Here is a 20429-nt window from a genome sequence, read left to right as displayed (position 1 = left end):
CTACTGATGATAAGATGAGGAACAGGGATTCCCCCATGTGTCTCCTCCTATTCCCAAACTCAAATAAATTCCAGGCAGACATGTAATTCCCTATAAATACTCTCCCTTAAACCATGTGATCCCCTCCAAATTAGCACCCAATCACCCAGGGGCGAGTTCCAACCCCTCCTCAGTCAGGGGAATACCTATGCTGCCATAGTTTTATAGGATCTCTCTGTACAGACTATGAGCAAACTTAGGGGGCTGTTCCTGCTGAATTGTGCTTAGTACAGGGAATACCTATGCTGCCATGTTTTATGGGATCTCTCTGTACAGACTATGAGCAAACTTAGGGACTGTTCCTGCTGAATTGTGCTTAGTACAGGGAATACCTATGCTGCCATAGTTTTATGGGATCTCTCTGTACAGACTATGAGCAAACTTAGGGACTGTTCCTGCTAAATTGTGCTTAGTACAGGGAATACCTATGCTGCCATAGTTTTATGGGATCTCTCTGTACAGACTATGAGCAAACTTAGGGGACTGTTCCTGCTGAATTGTGCTTAGTACAGGGAATACCTATGCTGCCATAGTTTTATGGGATCTCTCTGTACAGACTATGAGCAAACTTAGGGACTGTTCCTGCTGAATTGTGCTTAGTACAGGGGATACCTATGCTGCCATAGTTTTATGGGATCTCTCTGTACAGACTATGAGCAAACTTAGGGACTGTTCCTGCTAAATTGTGCTTAGTACAGGGAATACCTATACTGCCATAGTTTTATGGGATCTCTCTGTACAGACTATGAGCAAACGTAGGGGCTGTTCCTGCTGAATTGTGCTTAGTACAGGGAATACCTATGCTGCCATAGTTTTATGGGATCTCTCTGTACAGACTATGAGCAAACTTAGGGACTGTTCCTGCTGAATTGTGCTTAGTACAGGGAATACCTATGCTGCCATAGTTTTATGGGATCTCTCTGTACAGACTATGAGCAAACTTAGGGACTGTTCCTGCTGAATTGTGCTTAGTACAGGGAATACCTATGCTGCCATAGTTTTATGGGATCTCTCTGTACAGACTATGAGCAAACTTAGGGACTGTTCCTGCCTGAATTGTGCTTAGTACAGGGGATACCTATGCTGCCATAGTTTTATGGGATCTCTCTGTACAGACTATGAGCAAACTTAGGGACTGTTCCTGCTAAATTGTGCTTAGTACAGGGAATACCTATACTGCCATAGTTTTATGGGATCTCTCTGTACAGACTATGAGCAAACGTAGGGGCTGTTCCTGCTGAATTGTGCTTAGTACAGGGAATACCTATGCTGCCATAGTTTTATGGGATCTCTCTGTACAGACTATGAGCAAACTTAGGGACTGTTCCTGCTGAATTGTGCTTAGTACAGGGAATACCTATGCTGCCATAGTTTTATGGGATCTCTCTGTACAGACTATGAGCAAACTTAGGGACTGTTCCTGCTGAATTGTGCTTAGTACAGGGAATACCTATGCTGCCATAGTTTTATGGGATCTCTCTGTACAGACTATGAGCAAACTTGGGGGACTGTTCCTGCTGAATTGTGCTTAGTACAAGGGAATACCTAGGCTTATATGATTGTTATTGCCCTCTGTCCCTTTCCTGTTTCTGCACCTTTGGTTGTGACTTCTGAAAATAAACACCAGACAGGGACAGACAAAATCAATGGCATTTAGAGGAAACATAAAGAAGTGCCAATAATGAAGAAATGTTTGTTGATAAATGAACTGGAATGAGATTCTCTGAAGGCAAAGCCGCTATTGGACAGAGCTACTATGACATCACCGCATTCAGTGGCCGCACCAGAGAGACCGCAGCGCCAGTTCCCACGCGAATCTCAGGCTGAGGATCCACTTCTCTTCTGTTGGTTAAAAAGCCAATCAATTACTTTGAAATGGGCGCGTCCAAGTTAATCCACGCCTCCTCCCTTCTTTGGTTACCGGAAGTTTTGGAATCGGGCGCCCGAGCGCGCCGGAAGCATGTGATCCCGGAAGTTCCTGTGTTGTTTATAAGGGGGGGAATCAACAGGAATGGCGGAGGCAGCGGCGGCGCCTGCATCTCGCACATCAGCAGCCGCGGCAGGGAAGGCCCCGCTGTCCCCGTTCCCAGATAATCCCCCCGTGGGCGGCTGGACTCGGCACGTCACTTGCAGGTACTTGTCAGCCGGGAGGAGGGTCAGTGTGTGACAGGGAGGTGACAGCGGCGGCTCCATTGGGTGAAGCGTGTGTGATCAGGTAGTGCCGCTCTGTGTTGTGTGCGGAGCTTTAATGGTTAATTAAAGGGACAGCGCTCAATATCCGTGTCTCTTGTCTAAATCTGTCACTGGGTTCAGGGGTACTGGGGTACTGTCATAAAGCCCAGGGTGCTGAGCGGGTCACGGCTTTTTCATGGTGTTGGGTCAGGGAGAGGTTCTGTGGGGCTGGAACGGGGGGTCGGGGTTCTGTGAGGGGGGTCGGGGTTCTGTGAGGGGGGTCGGGGTTCTTTGAGGGGGGGTCGGGGTTCTGTGAGGGGGGGTCGGGGTTCTGTGGGACTGGAACGAGGGGGTCGGGGTTTTCCGGGGCTTGAACGGGGGTCGGGGTTCTGTGAGGGGGGGGTCGGGGTTCCGTGGGACTGGAATGAGGGGGTCTGGGTTTTCCGGGGCTGGAACAGGAGGGTCGGGGTTCCCTGGCACTGAAAAGAGGGGGGTCGGGGTTCCCTGGGACTGGAATGCGGGGGGTCGGGGTTCCCTGGGACTGAAACGAGGGGGTTCGGGGTTTTCCGGGGCTGGAAGAGGGGTGTCGGGGTTCCTTGGGACTGGAAGAGGGGGGGTTCGGGGTTCTGCTTCATTTACTGTTAATTTATTTGCAGAATTCTAAAGGTTTATATCCAATGTCTGCCAATATATTGCTCATAATGTTTCCGTATTTATCCTGTGACTTTTTGTGATCTGTACTGGCTGGAGCCCCGTTGTCTCGTCTCACTGTCTATTCGTATTCTGCTGAGATGACAACGTTTTTACTTTCACTTTGACTGGGGGTCGGGGATCTGCAGGACTGGAAGGGGGGGTCGGGGGTCCTGTGGGGCAGGGTTCTTTGCTACTGGAGCAGGTGGGTTGGGGTTTTGTTTGGATGGGGCAGGCGGATGTATTTGTTTTACTGGGGAGAGAGACATTTGGATGTGGCCGGGAAGTTTCAGGGGAATTATTAGTTCAGGTAAAATGTAATTGTTGGAGCAGGGGGTAAGTATTGGGTGATAGTTGCAATTGTCTCGTGGTGCTCTGTCTTGAAACCTTGCTGCATCAATCTCTTCCAATATTCCACGCAAAGTTAGAAGTAAGATGCAACACACTCCAGCAAATGTGCTAATTCTTTAGTGATTTATTGAGAGCACTTGCTAAAGGAGGTTGAACCAAGTATTGGGCAAGTATTGGGCAAGTTGGCTGGGGGCAGTGGCTGGTCAGTAACAGTTGGGAGTCTGGAGATGTCCCCAATTCCCTGTCACCTCAGTCTTCTAATAAATGACTCCTTTTTGGCAGCGGCACATTCATTGTATTCCTTTAGTTCCTGTGAGCGCTCCCCTCCTCGGGGTTGGTCTGATCCACTTAAGATATTAAAGAGGCATCTGAGGGCGCCGGGCCCTGCGTCATGTCACGTGTTAGAATCAGATAATTCCGGCTTCTTAATGAAATACAGTGTGAGACTCCTGTCCTATTGGCTGCTGGCTTTGTCTATCATTCTGCTTGCTCATCTGATTGGCTGTGCAGCCGGGCGTTAATCTGAGAATGTGTTTATGTTGCAGATATTTCATACACGGCGTTTGCAAGGAAGGAATCAATTGTCGTTATTCGCACGATCTCACCACCAGCCGATCCACCATGATCTGCCGATATTTCCAGCGAGGCTGCTGTGCGTACGGAGACCGATGCAGGTAAAGAAGACGGCCGAGCGCTGCAAATTGCCTCTGTCTCTTCTCTCCCGTCTCATCTCTGCTTTCACTTTTCCAAGGTACGAACACACCAAGCCACTTAAAGAAGAACCCATCGGAGATACCTCTACTGCACGGAGTGAGTCCCTCCTGGAACCAAGCAGCAATATTAACAGTAAGGCAGCTGAACTGGCAGCTAGTGAGCTGGCATCTGGGGGTCCACAAGCTGAAGACTGGGTGAATGCCGTGGAGTTTGTTCCGGGGCAACTCTACAGTGGACGTGGTAATTGCTTGGGCGGGGAGCACCATGCCAGCCAGGCAACCCCCAAGTCACTTTAATTTTTTATTTTTTTAAAGGATAAATAAACCTTAAAAATAAGTGAATGTAAAACTGATGAGGGGGCTGTTCTAAGCAATTCTGCAATGTACATTCATTATTTGTTTTCTTTTTATTCCAGGATATTAAGGGAAACATGTACTGTTAATATGAATGAATTTTGTTCCAACAGCGCCACCTGCTGGTCAGTTTCCCACCAGTCTGACCAGCAAGTAGTCAAGGAAGTTGTCAGGAGAAAGAAAGAGGCTGATGTTCTTCTGCTTAGGAATAAAATTTGAAACCTCTCTCACATCTTTCCTAAGCAGAAGAACATCAGCCTCTTTCTTTCTCCTGACAACTTCCTTGACTACTTGGTGGTCAGACTGGTGGGAAACTGACCAGCAGGTGGCGCTGTTGTAACAAAATTCATTCATATTCACAGTACATGTATCCCTTAATATCTTGGAATTTAAAAAGAATAAATAATGAATGTACATTACAAAAGTGCTTAGAATAGTCCCCTAAATCAATTTTACATTCGCTGATTTGTAAGGTTTACTTATCCTTTAAGGAAGCATGTGTCTTACAAAGGGGCATGTGGAAAGGAGTCCGTGTCCATGTTTGTATGAACCGTTTGCTCTTTAATTGGTTTTTCCATTTTCAGTTCACTGATTGTGCCGGGACTTCTTCCATTATAAAACAATGGTACTATATTTTCTTTCCCTCCCCCATCAGCCCCAGATGCTCAGGGAACTGTGAAACCAGACGAGGGCAGGGAGCAGCCTGCTGACCCGGAGCTAAAAAAACAACTGTGCCCGTACGCGGCCGTGGGGGAGTGTCGCTATGGGGAAAACTGCGTCTATCTTCACGGGGATCCATGTGATATGTGTGGCCTTCAGGTGCTCCATCCCGTGGACACATCTCAGAGATCACAGCACATAAAGGTGAGACTTGAGGTTTGAGGGCGCAACCTGGTTCTGCTCTGGGGGGCGCAACCTGGTTCTGCTCTGGGGGGCGCAACCTGGTTCTGCTCTGGGGGGCGCAACCTGGTTCTGCTCTGGGGGGCGCAACCTGGTTCTGAGGACCGTGCTTAAAATACATATTGTATGGAGCCAAGTCAATTTCACATTGTCCATAAAGGGGTTGTTCATCTTTTAATTTAACTGTTCATATGATGTAGAGAGGGATATTCTGAGACAATTTGCAATTGGTTGTTATGCTTTATTATTTGTTGTTTTTTTTGTATGTTTTTTAGTTCTTTAGCTTTTTATTCAGCAGCTCTCCAGTTTGCAATTTCAGACATCTGGTCCAAATTCCCCTAGCAACCATGCATTGATTTGTATAAGAGATTAGAATAGGAGAGGCCTGAATAGAAAGATAAGCAATAACCATAGCATTATTATTTTTTTTTTTTTTTTTTTTTAGATGGGGTCAGTGACCCCCATTTGAAAACTGGAAAGAGCCAGAAGACAAAGGCAAATTATTTAAAAACTATAACCAATAAATAAGGAAGACCAATTGGAAGTTACTTAGAATTGGCCATATAACATACTTAAAGTTAACCATCCCTTTAAGGACGTATGCTGCCTTCTAGCACACGCCGTAGGAATTGGTTAAATTCATAGTCATGTGACCTTTAAAGGAACACTGCAATGTGCAGCATTGGAATTTGATGCATCTTTTCTGTTTCTTCCTCTGCCCTAGTCTTGTATTGAGGCTCACGAGAAGGACATGGAGCTCTCGTTTGCCGTCCAGCGGAGTAAAGACATCGTGTGTGGGATCTGCATGGAAGTGGTGTACGAAAAGACCAATCCCAGCGAGAGAAGATTCGGCATCTTGTCCAACTGCAGCCACTCGTACTGTCTGAAATGTATCCGCAAGTGGAGGAGCGCCAAACAGTTTGAGAGCAAGATCATAAAGTGAGTGGGAAAGGGGCAGCTTTGGGAATCCACTCGTTTCTTTTCTTTTCAATTGGTCTTCATTTTAACATTTTTGGAATCATTTGCCTTCCTCTTCTGTCTCTTTCCAGCTTTCAAATGGGGGTCACTGACCCCGGCAGCACATAAAGGGATTCTGTTGTGATTTTTATGGTGTCGTTTTTATTTCTAAATGACACTGTTTACACTGCAAATAATTCACTGTACAATATAAAATGTCATTCCTGAACCAGCAAGTGTATTTAGTTGTAATATTGGTGTGTAGGTGCATCTCAGGTCATTTTGCCTGGTCATGTGATTTCAGAAAGAGCCAGCACTTTAGGATGGAACTGCTTTCTGGCAGGCTGTTGTTTCTCCTCAATGTAATTGAATGTGTCTCAGTGGGACCTGGATATTACTATTGAGTGCTGTTCTTAGATCTACCAGGCAGCTGTTATCTTGTGTTAGGGAGCTGCTATCTGGTTACCTTCCCATTGATCTGTTGTTAGTACACCGAATACACTATTTTGGATTGGGCCTAACCCCCGAATCATCAGCGAAATATTCGTCAGAATACCGAACCGAATCCTAATTTGCATATACAAATTAGGGGTGGGAAGGGGAAACATTTTTTTACTCCTAGTTTTGTGACAAAAAGTCTTGCTGTTTCCCTCCCCACCCCTAATTTGCATATGAAAATTAGGATTCAGTTCAGCCAGGCAAAATGATTCAGCCGCATCTGAATCCTGCTAAGGATGCACCCAATCCAGGATTTGGTTCGGGTTTGGGCCTTTTTCAGCAGGATTCAGATTCGGCGGAATCCTTCTGCCCGGCCGAACCAAATGCAAATTAGGGGCGGGTATGGAAATAGCGTTACTTTGTCACAAAACTAGGAAGAAAATTTTCATATGCAAATTAAGGTTTAGTATTGGGCCGAATCTTTTGCAAAATCCAAAATAGTGGATTTGGTGAATCCATAGTTTTTAGGCAGCTGGGGGGGTGATATGATTCCAACTTGCAGTACAGCAGTAAAGAGTGACTGAAGTTTATCAGAGCACAAGTCACATGACTGGGGGCAGCTAGGAGATTTCAAAATTAAATATAAATAAATCAGTTTGCTCTTTTGAGAAACAGATTTCCGTGCAGAATTCTGCTGGAGTAGCACTATTAACTGGTGTGTTTTGTAGGGATGCACCGAATCCAGGATTCGGTTCGGGATTCGGCCTTTTTCAGCAGGATTCGGATTTGGCCGAATCCTTCTGCCTGGCCGATCTGTATCCTAATTTGCATATGCAAATTAGGGGCGGGAGGGAAATTGTGTTACTTTTTGTCAGAAAACAAGGAAGTAAAAAATGTTTTCCCCTTCCCACCCCTAATTTGCATATGCAAATTAGGGTTCGGTATTCGGCCGATCTTTCGTGAAGGATTCGGGGGTTCGGCCGAATCCAAAAAAGTGGATTCGGTGCATCCCTAGTGTTTTGAAATTCTTTTTTTTCTTTACCCATGACCGTATCCCTTTAATCGTTTTGTTCAAGGCCTCTCCTACCGATCTTCCAGTCTCTCATCGACACCGTTGCCTGGTTGCTGGGGACCTATTTGCCCTGGCAACCAGGCAGTGGTGAGAGAGAAAAATCTGCTAAAATGTATCTGCTTCCTGGAGAAACTGAGGCAGAACTCAGAGGAGCATTTCTATGTACTCTAATGGGAGCTGCCTGGTAAACGATGGAGATCTTGCAGCCCTCCTGCTGCTTCAGGTTTCACTCACTCAGATTAAATGGACAGATTACAGACGGATTCAGATGGACGTTTGTTTGAGGTGGGGGCTGGTAACGGGGCAAAAATTACTTTTTTCTTCTGAACGATCTTAAATCTCAATAAACGGACTGTTCTTTATCTGCTTCCCCCCCCCCCCATGTCATTTTCAAGGTCTTGCCCAGAATGTCGTATAACTTCAAACTTCATCATTCCCAGTGAATATTGGGTAGAGGAGAAGGAGGAGAAACACAAGCTCATTCACAAGTACAAAGAGGCCATGAGGTAAATCCCAAATCAGAGTGTTTGTTTGTTTGTTTGTTTGTAGAAGAGTCCTGTGCCCCCAACCAACTGGGACCCGCCACCCACTATGCCCCATTACCCAGACCCGCTACTCCACCCAGCGCCCTCAAAACCAGAAGTCATGTAGTTTTTTTTTTTACCCCGGACGTGGCGTCGTTTTTTTTTTTTTTATACCCCGGAGGTGGCGTCGTGTTTTTATACCCCGGACGTGGCGTCGTGTCTTTCTACCCCGGACGTGGCGTCGTGTCTTTCTACCCCGGACGTGGCGTCGTGTCTTTCTACCCCGGACGTGGCGTCGTGTCTTTCTACCCCGGACGTGGCGTCGTGTCTTTCTACCCCGGACGTGGCGTCGTGTCTTTCTACCCCGGACGTGGCGTCGTGTCTTTCTACCCCGGACGTGGCGTCGTGTCTTTCTACCCCGGACGTGGCGTCGTGTCTTTCTACCCCGGACGTGGCGTCGTGTCTTTCTACCCCGGACGTGGCGTCGTGTCTTTCTACCCCGGAGGTGGCGTCGTGTCTTTCTACCCCGGACGTGGCGTCGTGTCTTTCTACCCCGGACGTGGCGTCGTGTCTTTCTACCCCGGAGGTGGCGTCGTGTCTTTCTACCCCGGAGGTGGCGTCGTGTCTTTCTACCCCGGAGGTGGCGTCGTGTCTTCTACCCCGGAGGTGGCGTCGTGTCTTTCTACCCCGGAGGTGGCGTCGTGTCTTTCTACCCCGGAGGTGGCGTCGTGTCTTTCTACCCCGGAGGTGGCGTCGTGTCTTTCTACCCCGGAGGTGGCGTCGTGTCTTTCTACCCCGGAGGTGGCGTCGTGTCTTTCTACCCCGGAGGTGGCGTCGTGTCTTTCTACCCCGGAGGTGGCGTCGTGTCTTTCTACCCGGATGGTGGCGTCGTGTCTTTCTACCCCGGAGGTGGCGTCGTGTCTTTCTACCCCGGAGGTGGCGTCGTGTCTTTCTACCCCGGAGGTGGCGTCGTGTCTTTCTACCCCGGAGGTGGCGTCGTGTCTTTTACCCCGGAAGTGGCGTTGTGTCTTTTACCCACCCCCGGGAATGGCGTCTGCTTTTTACCCCCACCCCCGGGAATGGCGTCGGCTTTTTTAGCCAACTTTTTTATTGAAGGATAAGGAAAGAAATCTTACAGCAAACAAATGGGCAGGAGGGACCAATTCTGCAACGTAGCCGGTACCCAGAGCGCTAACTGCAGACTTGTACAATCGGTCACTTTCTGCCCAAAACCCGACCACCTTGCGGGTGCCCAGCCTGGTGCAGGAATCTAGTTTTCGGGGTTTCCTTCTGACAGTTGGGTTGTGGGTGGACATTGAGACTCCTCACACTGAATAAAGAGCGTTGCACTCTAGTATTGGCCACATCTGTGTCTGTACATTTAGTTTCAGCTGATTTACAGCCGTATGATTGGTTCTAATGTTTCTTAATAATGTGAGTTCCATTGACACATCACACGACTATCTCTCACTTCTCCCACATTTTGCAGCAACAAATCCTGCCGATATTTCGACGAAGGCCGCGGGACCTGCCCATTCGGAGGCAATTGCTTTTATAAACACGCTTACCCCGACGGCCGAATCGAGGAGCCGCAGCCGCGTCAAAAAAGCGGAATGTCCAGCAGATACCGGGTAAGGGGCTTGGGAATTTAATCCACTGGGCTCAGACCAAAGCAGATTGGGCTTGTCAGGGGATGATGGGAAGTGACATTCAGTATAAATTCCTCCTTCGCATGTTGGTTGACTTTAGTATGTTCTAGAATAGCTAATTCTAAGCGTCTTTTCAGTTTGAATTTTCTTTTTATAGTTTTTTTAATTATTTGCCTTCTTCTGACTCTTTCCAGCTTTCAAATGGGGGTCACTGACCCCATCTGAAAAACAAATGCTCTGTAAGGCTACAAATGTATTGTTATTGCTACTTTTTTATTACTTCTATTCCCTATTCAGGCCTCTCCTATTCATATTCAAATAAGTGCATGGTTGCTAGGGTAATTTGGACCCTAGCAACGTCTGATATTGCAAACTGGAGAGCTGCTAAATAACTCAAAAACCACAATTAATAAAAAAAATGAAAGCTGCTGATTAAAAAGCAAAGTAATACAAATAGTAAATTAAAATTAATTACAAATGTCTCAGAATATGGCTCTCTGCATCGCATATACCCCCATATGTAATAAAAGGCACTATGTTTGCCCAGGAGAGGTAAACCATAGCAACCAATGAGCTGTTTGCTTTTCAACAGATGACCAGTAAATGCCACCTGCTGATTGGTTGCTATGGGTTACTGCTCCTGGGCAACATTGGGTCTTTAATTACACAATTACCCCTAAAAGTTAATTTAAAATGGTTGTTCACCTTTAAATTGACTGTTAGTATGATGTAGAGAGGGATATTCTGAGACCATTTGCAATTGGTTTTCATTCTTTATTATCTGTGGTTTTTGAGTCATTTCATTTTTATTCGGCAGCTCTCCAGTTTGCAATTTCAGCTATCTGGTTGCTAGGGTCTAAATCACCCTAGCAACCATGCATTGATATGATTAAGAGACTGGAATATGAATAGGAGAGGCCTGAATAGAAAGATGAGGAATAAAAAGTCAGTGATGGGGTCAGTGACCCCCATTTGAAAGCTGGAAAGAGTCAGAAGAAGTAGTCAAAAACTATTAAAAAGAAAAAATGAAGGCCAATTGAAAAGTTGCTTAGAATTCACCATTTTAGAACATACTAAGGGGCAGATTTATCAAGGGTCGAGGTGAAGTTTCGAAGTGAAAAACTTAGAATTTCCAGCTATTTTTTGTGTACTTCGACTAAGGAATAGTCATACTTTGAATTTGAAAAAAGGTCGAATTTTTTTGAAGTACCGTCTCTTTAAAACTTTGACCATTCGCCGCCGAAGTGCTGTATTAGCCAATGGGGGACCTCCTACAACCTTTATGGGGGAGTTTGTTGGATTGACATTTAAAAAAAAAAAAAAAACTTTGAATCTAAGTACACTCTTTTTGAATTCGAAGGTTTTTTTTTTTTTTTTAACTTCGTCTTTCGAACTTTGATAAATCTGCCCCTAAGAGTTAACTTGAATGGGTGGTTCACCTTTAAGGTAACTTTTTTTTTTTTAATTGTGACGACCAATTCTAAGCAACTTTTCAAATGGTTTTTTTTTTTTTTATAGTTATTTGACTTTTTCTTTTGACTCTTTCCAGCTTTCAAAAAGGGGTCACTGACCCCATCTTAAAAAAACAAATGCTCTGTAAGACTATAAATGTATAGTTCCTTTCTCCTTAGTCGCTTGTGGGTACAGTTTGCACCACTAGGAGGCAGGACACCATAACAAATCCAAACAAACGAGTCCCTCCTCCTCCTGCTATACCGCAGAGCCAGACAGTTCTCATTGTGTCCTCAGGAGGTTGGGACATAGAACTCTTATCAGGAGTTAGAATTTATTTTTATTTATTTCACCTTATTTATTACTTATTTATTTACTTTATTACTTATTTATTTACTTATTTCACCAGAGGTCTGACTGGGCATTAACACCGAGTGTTCTGCCTTTCTGTCCACCTCCAACAGGAGGTCTCTGGGGTCTTTTTGTGCCGTTGCACTGACCACCCAGGCAGATTATTCTTCCCTTCTTAGGGTACGAATTCACTGGCCGGCAGACAAGCGTGAGAGCTGTACAGGGACATCAGGTAATCACTAATGTGCTGAAGCCCTGCTTGCCTCCGCAAGTTGCCTCACGGACGGACCCCTTGCCCCCACACTGCCTGCCATTAGGCCCTGGGTAAACGCCATTGGGGATAACTTCAGCAGCGCTGCTCTATGCACCGAAGGGGCCCCATCCCCAGTCATACTGCTGCAGACAGGGTTCAGTGCTGTTCCCACAAGCTGCACACAGCCATTTTGGGGTCACTTCTTAAAGGGTCCCTGGCTTACACCATTACAGCAGACACACAGTGCTTACTAGGAGGCCTCTGTTACACCCCTGCTCGCAAGCAGAACCAACATTCCTGGGGATAATCTTGCTACTAATTATTCTGCTAATCGTATTGATCTTTCCTTTTTTAGCACACCATGTCTGGGAGTTCCAGTGACAACCTTTTTCCAAGGACGGCAACTACTGCTTCAGTAAAGTATTTAGCCTGTGCCAAATGCCTCAAACTTTTACCGCTAGGTAACAAGGAACCTTTGTGCTCCACGTGCAAGCCACCTGAGTCTGTTCCGTAAACTCCAGGGCCCAGCCCCCAGTTAAGCTTAGTCCCCCATGGGGCTCCGGCAGCCCAGGCCAGAGACCTCTGGGATCTCAGTCTCCCCCCTCAGTGGGCTTCCCAACTGGCCTCCGGCATTCCCAAGCTGGGCGATTCCTTAGACAGGCTACTAGCCTGCCTAGACAAGCCCAAGCTGCCTAAGCGCAGGGCCCCCTCTCCGTCTGCAGCAGAGAGCGACGAGGAGTCCATTGCTCCCTCTCCCCCCCCCCCTTTACACAGGAGACGAACAGGCTCTCTCCGATGGGGAACTGTCACACAGCTCTGATCAGGAGGTGGAGGACTCTCCTAAATTGTCCTCTGAGGCCATTGACTCCCTTATTTCCTCTGTCCTAGAAACCCTACACTCTACAGGAACCTGGAAATAGCTCTAGTTCCTCCTCGGGTCCCTTCAAACGCCAGACTAGGTCTTCTCCTGGTTTTCCCTCCCATGACCAGCTTGATCACATCATTCAGCAGGAGTGGGACAAGCCTGAAAGACGTTTCCAGCAGAACCAGCGTTTTCTCAAGCTATATCCCTTCCCACCGGATGTCACTGAGAAGTGGGCCTCCTCCTTCTGTGGATGCCCCAGTCTCATGCCTTTCCAAGAACACTGCATTACCTGTTCCTGACGCAGCTTCTTTTAAGGACTCCATGGACAATGGACAAAAAGATGGAGGGCCTTCTGCGTTCCCTCATCTCCGCTACTGGCACTTCTTTGCCCCCTGTTCTGGCCTCCAGGGTGAGCAGGGCCGTCCAATCTTGGTCTGGTGCCTTAGGCCGAGCAATCTTTTCTGGGGTTCCACGTCAGGAACTTTTCAAGATGGCATCGCAGATCAAGAAGGCCAACGACTTTCTATGTGAGGCATCGCTCGATGCTGCCCAGGTGATGCATGGATCACTCTGACTCAGGACTCCTGTGTACACTAGGTCGTGACTCACTTAGAGTTCTCTTCTCCCCCCACCTCACCGCTTCTTCATGTCCAGGCTTCCTCAAGAACCCTCCAAGGCCCGAGCACTTCTAGACGCAATCGACAGGCTCCTACGGACAGATGTCGTCATACCGGTTCCACCCGGGGAAAGATTCAAGGGCTACTATTCCAACCTGTTGTATTGCCCAAGAAGGACGGGTCACCACTTATGGTCCCTGATCTCGAAACCGAAACACACCGCCAAATTCTGCATGAAGGTACTAAGTCATGGTGTCAACCATAGAAGCAGTTCCCTTTGCTCAACATCATCTCAGGGAGCTTCAATGGAACATTCTCTCAGCCTGGAAACGCAGATACATACTTCAAGAGATTCGCCTGTCGTACAAGACCAGAGCGTCTCTCCACTGGTGGACTCACATCAGTCACCTGACCAAGGGCAGACCTCTCGGGTATCCTCAGTGGCGCCTCCTCTCTACGGATGCAAGCCTATTGGGCTGGGCAGCAGTCCTGGAGGGACATTCAGCACAGGGCCTCTGGTCTCCAGCAGAGCAACGTCTCCACATCAACCTCTTGGAGATTCGAGCCATTTGTCTAGCCTTAGTCCACTGACGGCAACAACTAGCGGGTCAGGCGGTAAGAATCCAATCCGACAATGCCACAACCGTAGCATATGTCAATCACCAAGGCGGAACAAGAAGCAGGAGTGCACTAAACTAAGTTGGACTGATCTTTCGATGGGCAGAGACCTACCAAGCACAGCTTCTCAATTGGGAGGCGGACTTTCTCAGCAGACAATCCGTAGATCCAAGCGAGTGGTCTCTAAAGGACGACGTTTTTCACCAACTCACTCGAAGATGGGGAACTCCAGAGGTCGACCTCATGGCAACCCGGCCACTCTTCTTCGCTCGATACAGGGACCCTCTGGCTATAGCAGCGGGTGCCCTGACCACTACCTGAAATTTCCAGCTCGCCTATGCCTTCCCTCCTCTGCAGAGGGAGCACACCACTCTCATTCTCATTGCTCCCAGATGGCCTCGTCGCACGTGCTTCTCGGATCTAGTAAGTCTATCCGTAGACCACCCATGGACTCTACCCATCATTCCAGATCTTCTGTCTCAGGGGCCAATTCGGCACCCATGCCCAGCCAACCTCTAATTGACGGCGTGGCTCTTGAGACTGTGATCATAAAGAAGAAAGGTTTTTCGGATGCCATAATCCTCCGCATGAGGGCGGCTCGTAAGCCCGTTTCCGCCAAAACTTACCACCGAGTATGGTCCACTTACCATCAGTGGTGTCAGTGCCATGGAGTGGACTTTCTCCGCCTTTCCATTGCCAACCTCTTGGCCTTCTTACAAGAGAGGCTATCCATCGGACTATCCTTGGGATCCCTAAAGTCCCAGATCTCGGACATGTCTATATTGTTCCAGAGGCGCCTAGCCTTACATTCCGATGTCAAGACTTTCCTACAGGGGGTGGCCCATGTTAAGCCTCCTGTCCGGTCTCCAGTGCCGACTTGGGATCTCTCTCTTGTTCTACGATCCCTGCAACGACCCCACTTCGAGCCCTTGTCCTCTATTTCCCTTCAATGGCTTACCTGGAAGACAGTCTTTCTGAATGCCATCGCATTAGCTCGCCAGGTATGGGAGATGTCTGCTCTATCTTGCAGATCTCCTTTCCTCACATTCCATCAGGATAGGGTCGTTCTCTGCACGATTCCTTCCTCCCTCCCTAATGTGGTTTCCTCCTTCCATTTGAACCAAGAGCCATTCCAACCTTCTGTCCTTCTCCTTCCAATCCTAAGGAGGTGGCCCTTCATTCCTTGGACCACGTGCGGGCTCTCAAGTACTACCTGCACAGAGTAGAAGAAGTGCGTAAATCGGACTCCATGTTCATCATTCCCTCTGGGCCCCGCCAGGGCCCTCCGGCCACCAAGGCAACTATTTCCCGTTGGATAAAACAGGCCATTCGGAGGGCTTACACAGCTCAGGGTTTGAGCCCCCCAACTAGACTCAAGGCTCTGAGTACGTCCTGGGCTTTTTAGAATAAGGGCTCAGCTGAACAGTTGTGCAACCTCCATCCATACTTTTGGAAATTTCTACCATTTTGATACCTTGGCGACAGCTTTGGTATGTCCCCATTGTTCCTGTGTCCCCCAAGCAGACTAGAGAAAGAGAGGAGTACACAAAATTTCCTTTTCTCCTTAAAGGCGCTTGTGGGACTCAGGACTTCCCTCCCTGGTTGAGGCCTTCACTTGGTCTATTCAGACATGGTTGCTAAGTGCAATCAACCTTTTTCTTGTATATAGTTGCATAGGGCTTTATTGGTAACCTCCTGTTCTGTGCTTTGGTACAAACTGGTCTGGCTCTGCCTGGGAGCTGCGGTATAGCAGGCGGAGGAGGGACTAATTTGTTTGGTTTTGTTATTGTGTCCTGCCTCCTAGTGGTGCAAACTGTACCCCATTGTTCCTGTGTCCCCCCAAGCGACTGTGTACTCATCATTAAATCTTTCTATCCAATCTCCTTTTTTTTTTTTTTTTTTTTTTTTTTTTTATTCCTTATCTTTCTATTCAGGCCTCGCCTATTCATATTCCAGTCTCTTATTCAAATCAATGCATGGTTGCTAGGGGAATCTGGAACCTAGCAACCCAAATGGCTTAAATTGAAAACTGGAGAGCTGCTAAATAACTCAAAAACCACAAATAATAAAAAATGAAAACCAATTGCAAATTGTCTTAGAATATCCCTCTCTATATCATACGAACATCGGGGTTGCCACCTTTTAATAAAAGTTACACCGGCTGGGGGAGGTGGTGGGGCGTGCCGAGACATCAAGGGGCGGGGCCACGGCGTGTGATTGGCTGGGGAGGATCGTGACATCAAGGGGGCGGCGCCTCGGCGCTGCGATTGCCAAAAAGGTGAGTTTGGGGGCAGGCCACGGGCTTTTGTTGGGTGTATTACAAATTTACCGACAGCTACATTCCCGGTATATTTGTAATACCGGCCCCGGCCTTGGCAGGTGTTTTACCGGCTAGGCCGGTAAAATACCGGCCCGGTGGCAACCCTATACTAACGGTTAACTTAAAGGTGAACAACCCCTTTATAACTCCAGCTTCCTGTGTAGGATACAATGTATAAAGAAGTCTCCCCTTTAATTCCCTTTCTCGCCCCACAGTCCCAGCGCAGGAATCGATTTTGGGAGTTTGATGAGCGAGACGGAGGAGACCCGTTTGAGAACGAGGAAGACGAAGTTGTGACGTTTGAACTGGGGGAGATGCTGCTCATGCTGTTGGCTGCGGGGGCGGACGAAGAGCTGACGGACTCGGAGGACGAGTGGGATTTCTTCCATGACGACTCGGAGGATTTTTATGACTTGGACTTGTAGCGCCAGTCAGAGGAGTTGGACTGTCGGTCGGACAGTAGCTTTTTCCTGTGGTGTTGGGCAGTGCCCCCGAGGCAGGCCTATCCATTCCAGGTGCTGTTGTATTCATCCTTTTTATCCTCATGTCTATTTACCCCCCCCCCCCGTGTGTGTTTGTTTCAATAATTAAAAAAAAAAAATTAATAAAACTGAAAAAACAAAAATCAGCACAAAACAAATTAACGTTAAAAAAAAAAAGCAGCAGATTTGTATTTTATTTGCGGCCAGACCAAAGCAATCGATCCGTGTTGAAATCCCCCCCGCTCTTGCAGTTGGAACATTCCCCTTGCCCTTTGTCCCTTCATAGACGTCTATAGACAATTCTGGGCGGAGTCTAGCGCATGAGAGGAAGGGATGTCATTAAAGATGGCCGCCGGGAGACCATGGCACCAGGCATAGTTTGTTGGTGTGAGTATTCGGCCTGTTCTGATGAGGGTAAGAGTTCAGTTGCTTTGGCCTTTACTTTCCCTTTAAAGTGTTACACGTTATGAAAAGGCCTGTTAACCAGGAGACCACTTTAAAAAAAAAAAAAAAAGAAGCAAATGCTCTGGAAGGTCAGGGCACAACAGGCAAATTCGGGGAAGTTAGTTGCCTGGATTAGTCGCCCCGCTCTTCTTCAGGGGCGACTAATCTCCTCAGGGAAATTAGTCGCCCCGAAGAAGAGCGGAGCAACAAATACGGGCGACTAACCTCACGAACTTCCTTCCCGCGGCTAAAATGTAAATCACAGGCAGGATGGCACTCGGTCCGCTGTGTTTTCTGAAGTTGTCTCACGAGGAAACTTCGGGCGACTGAGTGCCATCCTGCTGGCAATTTACATTCTAGCTGTCAGTTCAGGAGATTGTCGCCCATGAAGAAGAGGCGATTTTGTTGCCGGGCGACTAATCTCCCCGAATCTGCCTGTGTACCCTGAAGCTACAAATGTATCGTTATTGCTACTTTTTATTACTCTTTCTATTCAGACTGTCTCCTGTTCATTTACAAATTGGTGCATGGTTGCTACGGTAATTTAGACCCTAGCAACCAGGCGGCTGAAATTGCAAACTCAGGTGTTCATTATAATAAATGCCATACATGTGTTTGTGCACTGATGAAAATGGCCACATATTGACTGTGATGTTGCCCGTATTGGGGGATGGGCTGGGAGGGAGGCCCATGTTGTGTAAATCGTATTCTGCTTTAAAGGGGTGGTTCACCTTCAAGTTAAAGGACAAGTAACATCAAAAAATTTAATTGTGTTAATGTAATGAAAATATAATGCAGTGTTGCCCTGCACTAGTAAAACACTACTATAGTTTATATAAACAAGCTGCTGTGTAGCCATGGGGGCAGCCATTCAAGCACAGGATACACAGTAGATAACGGATAAGTACTACTATAGTTTATATAAACAAGCTGCTGTGTAGCAATGGGGGCAGCCATTCAAGCACAGGATACACAGTAGATAACAGATAAGTACTACTATAGTTTATATAAACAAGCTGCTGTGTAGCCATGGGGCAGCCATTCAAGCACAGGATACACAGTAGATAACAGATAAGTACTACTATAGTTTATATAAGCAAGCTGCTGTGTAGCCATGGGGGCAGCCATTCAAGCATAGGATACACAGTAGATAACAGATAAGTACTACTATAGTTTATATAAACAAGCTGCTGTGTAGCCATGGGGACAGCCATTCAAGCACAGGATACACAGTAGATCACATAAGTACTACTATAGTTTAGCTCAGGTTACACAGCAGATAAGCTCTGTAGAACACTATTTATCCTGTGCCATATAGCCTTTTTTCCATTTCCGCCATTGCTATTTAGCAGCTTGTTTATATGAACTATAGTAGTGTTTCTGAAGCAAACATATCAGTTTTACCAGTGCAGGGCAACACTACATTATATTTTCATTACTTTAAAACACCTTATTTTTTGGTTTTACTGTTCCTTTAACTTTTAGTATGTTATAGCATAATCAACTTTTCAATTAGCCTTGGTTTTTTTCTTTTAAATCTTTTTGAATGATTTGCCTTCTTCTTCTGATTCTTTCCAGCTTTCAAATGGGGGTCACTGACCCTGTCTAAAAAAACAAATGCTCTGTAAGGCTACAAATGTATTGTTATTGCTACTTTTTATTCCTCATCTTTCTATTCAGGCCTCTCCTATTCATATTCCAGTCTCTTGTTCATATCAATGCATGGTTGCTAGGATGATTTAGACCCTAGCAACCAGACTGCTGCAATTGCAAACTGGAGAGCTGCTGAATAAAAAGCTAAATAACTCAAAAAAGCACAAATAATAAAAAATGAAAACCAATTGCAAATTGTCTCAGAATATCCCTCTCTACATCATACTAACAGTTAATTTAGAGGGGAACAACCCCTATAAGTCTGTTGGAGTGAGTAGGCATGGGAGTGAGGGATTTTGGCTCATTCTCGCAGGTACTTTTGGTTGGTCGAGTGGGTGATGTTTGTGCAGCTCAGTTGTATAATATAAGACAATAATGATGATGCTCCCGTAATGCTTCAATGTAGGTATTGGGGTGTTTAGAGGAGTGGGGGGGGGGGGGGGCTAGTTGTGTCCCATACATAATATTTATATTGGGGTTATGGCAGCATCCTATATCTAGCCATCTTATGCAGAATATATAACATATAATATATCACATATAATATATTACACATTCACCAGCTGCCAGTTTTAAAGGCCAACCTGAATTAGTAAAAGTGGCCCAGATCCAGAGCTCCTTAGTACTGCTATAGAACCCCCCGACTTTTTAGTTGGACTATAGGTGTAGAAGGATTTTTAGTGCCCATAGTTCTGTTTTGGCAGGGACTGGGGGCGAGGTAACAGTTAATTATGGTTCATAGACGTAACTGACAGCAGGACAGTCTGGAATCCATTCAGCCGGCGGCACACCTGTCTCGCCCTATACAAACAGCCTGCCCTGTATATAAGTCTTTTTATAGATTCTGCCTCCCAGTTATTAAGGAAGGTCAAAGTCTGTAAGTTCAGCTGCCGGAGGAGTGATCCGTCTCCCGCAACATCGGGGTCTATGAAACCTCGGGACAGTAAAGAATTTGTACTGGGACTATACTCGTCTCCATGGCAACTACACCAGACTTCTTGGGGATGTTGCATTAAGACATTAACATCCCAAATTCCAGATCTGAATTCTCACGTATCCCCTTGTTTACTGATGAAAGGGCAACTGCACCTCTTGCAATAAAAATTAAGGTAATTTAAAAATCTTTTTTTTAAAAAAAAAAAAAAAAAAAAAATGTTGCCGGGTTCCACCTGAGATGACGTTTTAATTAAATGAGGCAAAAATGAATGGAAAACTGAGTTTATAGATGAGCGGGTGCAGTACCTCTTCTGACCTGATCTCCCCCATAGGGCTACAATGAGACAGCGCCTCCCTCTAGGATCCACGCTGCAGAAAGAAGCATCTCACACGGACCTTTACATATTCTAAACTTACACAAGGTCCAAAAAAAAAAAAGCAAAAGATAATTGAGCAAAAGGAAGTCCTCATACCCATTGGTCTGGGCCCTCCGGGGTGGGGGGGGGGCAGTCTCTAGTTTTAGGAAACCCTCGACTACAGGATGGATCTCTGCATTTATTATTTACCTTTATAAACCCA

The 20429-nt window shown here is 46.6% G+C and overlaps 2 protein-coding genes across 4 annotated transcripts; both read left to right on the top strand.

Annotated features, from left to right (window-relative positions):
- The first annotated feature begins 1940 nt into the window (after positions 1-1940).
- On the top strand, positions 1941-16898 carry LOC108710734 (probable E3 ubiquitin-protein ligase makorin-1). 3 transcript variants are annotated; one of them, XM_041585863.1, is made up of 8 exons: positions 1941-2172; positions 3798-3926; positions 4004-4062; positions 4975-5183; positions 5944-6158; positions 8082-8192; positions 9700-9841; positions 16551-16898. In XM_041585863.1, the coding sequence occupies exons 1-8, from the start codon at positions 2051-2053 to the stop codon at positions 16758-16760; spliced, it is 1197 nt and encodes a 398-aa protein (XP_041441797.1). In that variant the 5' UTR covers positions 1941-2050; the 3' UTR covers positions 16761-16898. The 3 variants fall into 3 exon arrangements, with proteins under 3 accessions (XP_041441797.1, XP_041441796.1, XP_041441795.1); XM_041585862.1 differs by having other exon boundaries at positions 4004-4098; XM_041585861.1 differs by having other exon boundaries at positions 4004-4206.
- LOC121401364 lies at positions 11388-16544 on the top strand. The gene is made up of 2 exons (XM_041585860.1): positions 11388-11894; positions 12271-16544. The coding sequence occupies exon 2, from the start codon at positions 13427-13429 to the stop codon at positions 15239-15241; it is 1815 nt and encodes a 604-aa protein (XP_041441794.1). The 5' UTR covers positions 11388-11894; positions 12271-13426; the 3' UTR covers positions 15242-16544.
- Positions 16899-20429: the final 3531 nt, after the last annotated feature.

The sequence above is a fragment of the Xenopus laevis genome, chromosome 3L (assembly GCF_017654675.1).
Source record: "Xenopus laevis strain J_2021 chromosome 3L, Xenopus_laevis_v10.1, whole genome shotgun sequence".
NCBI lineage: Eukaryota > Metazoa > Chordata > Amphibia > Anura > Pipidae > Xenopus > Xenopus laevis.
This window is presented reverse-complemented; position numbering and strand designations above follow the sequence as displayed.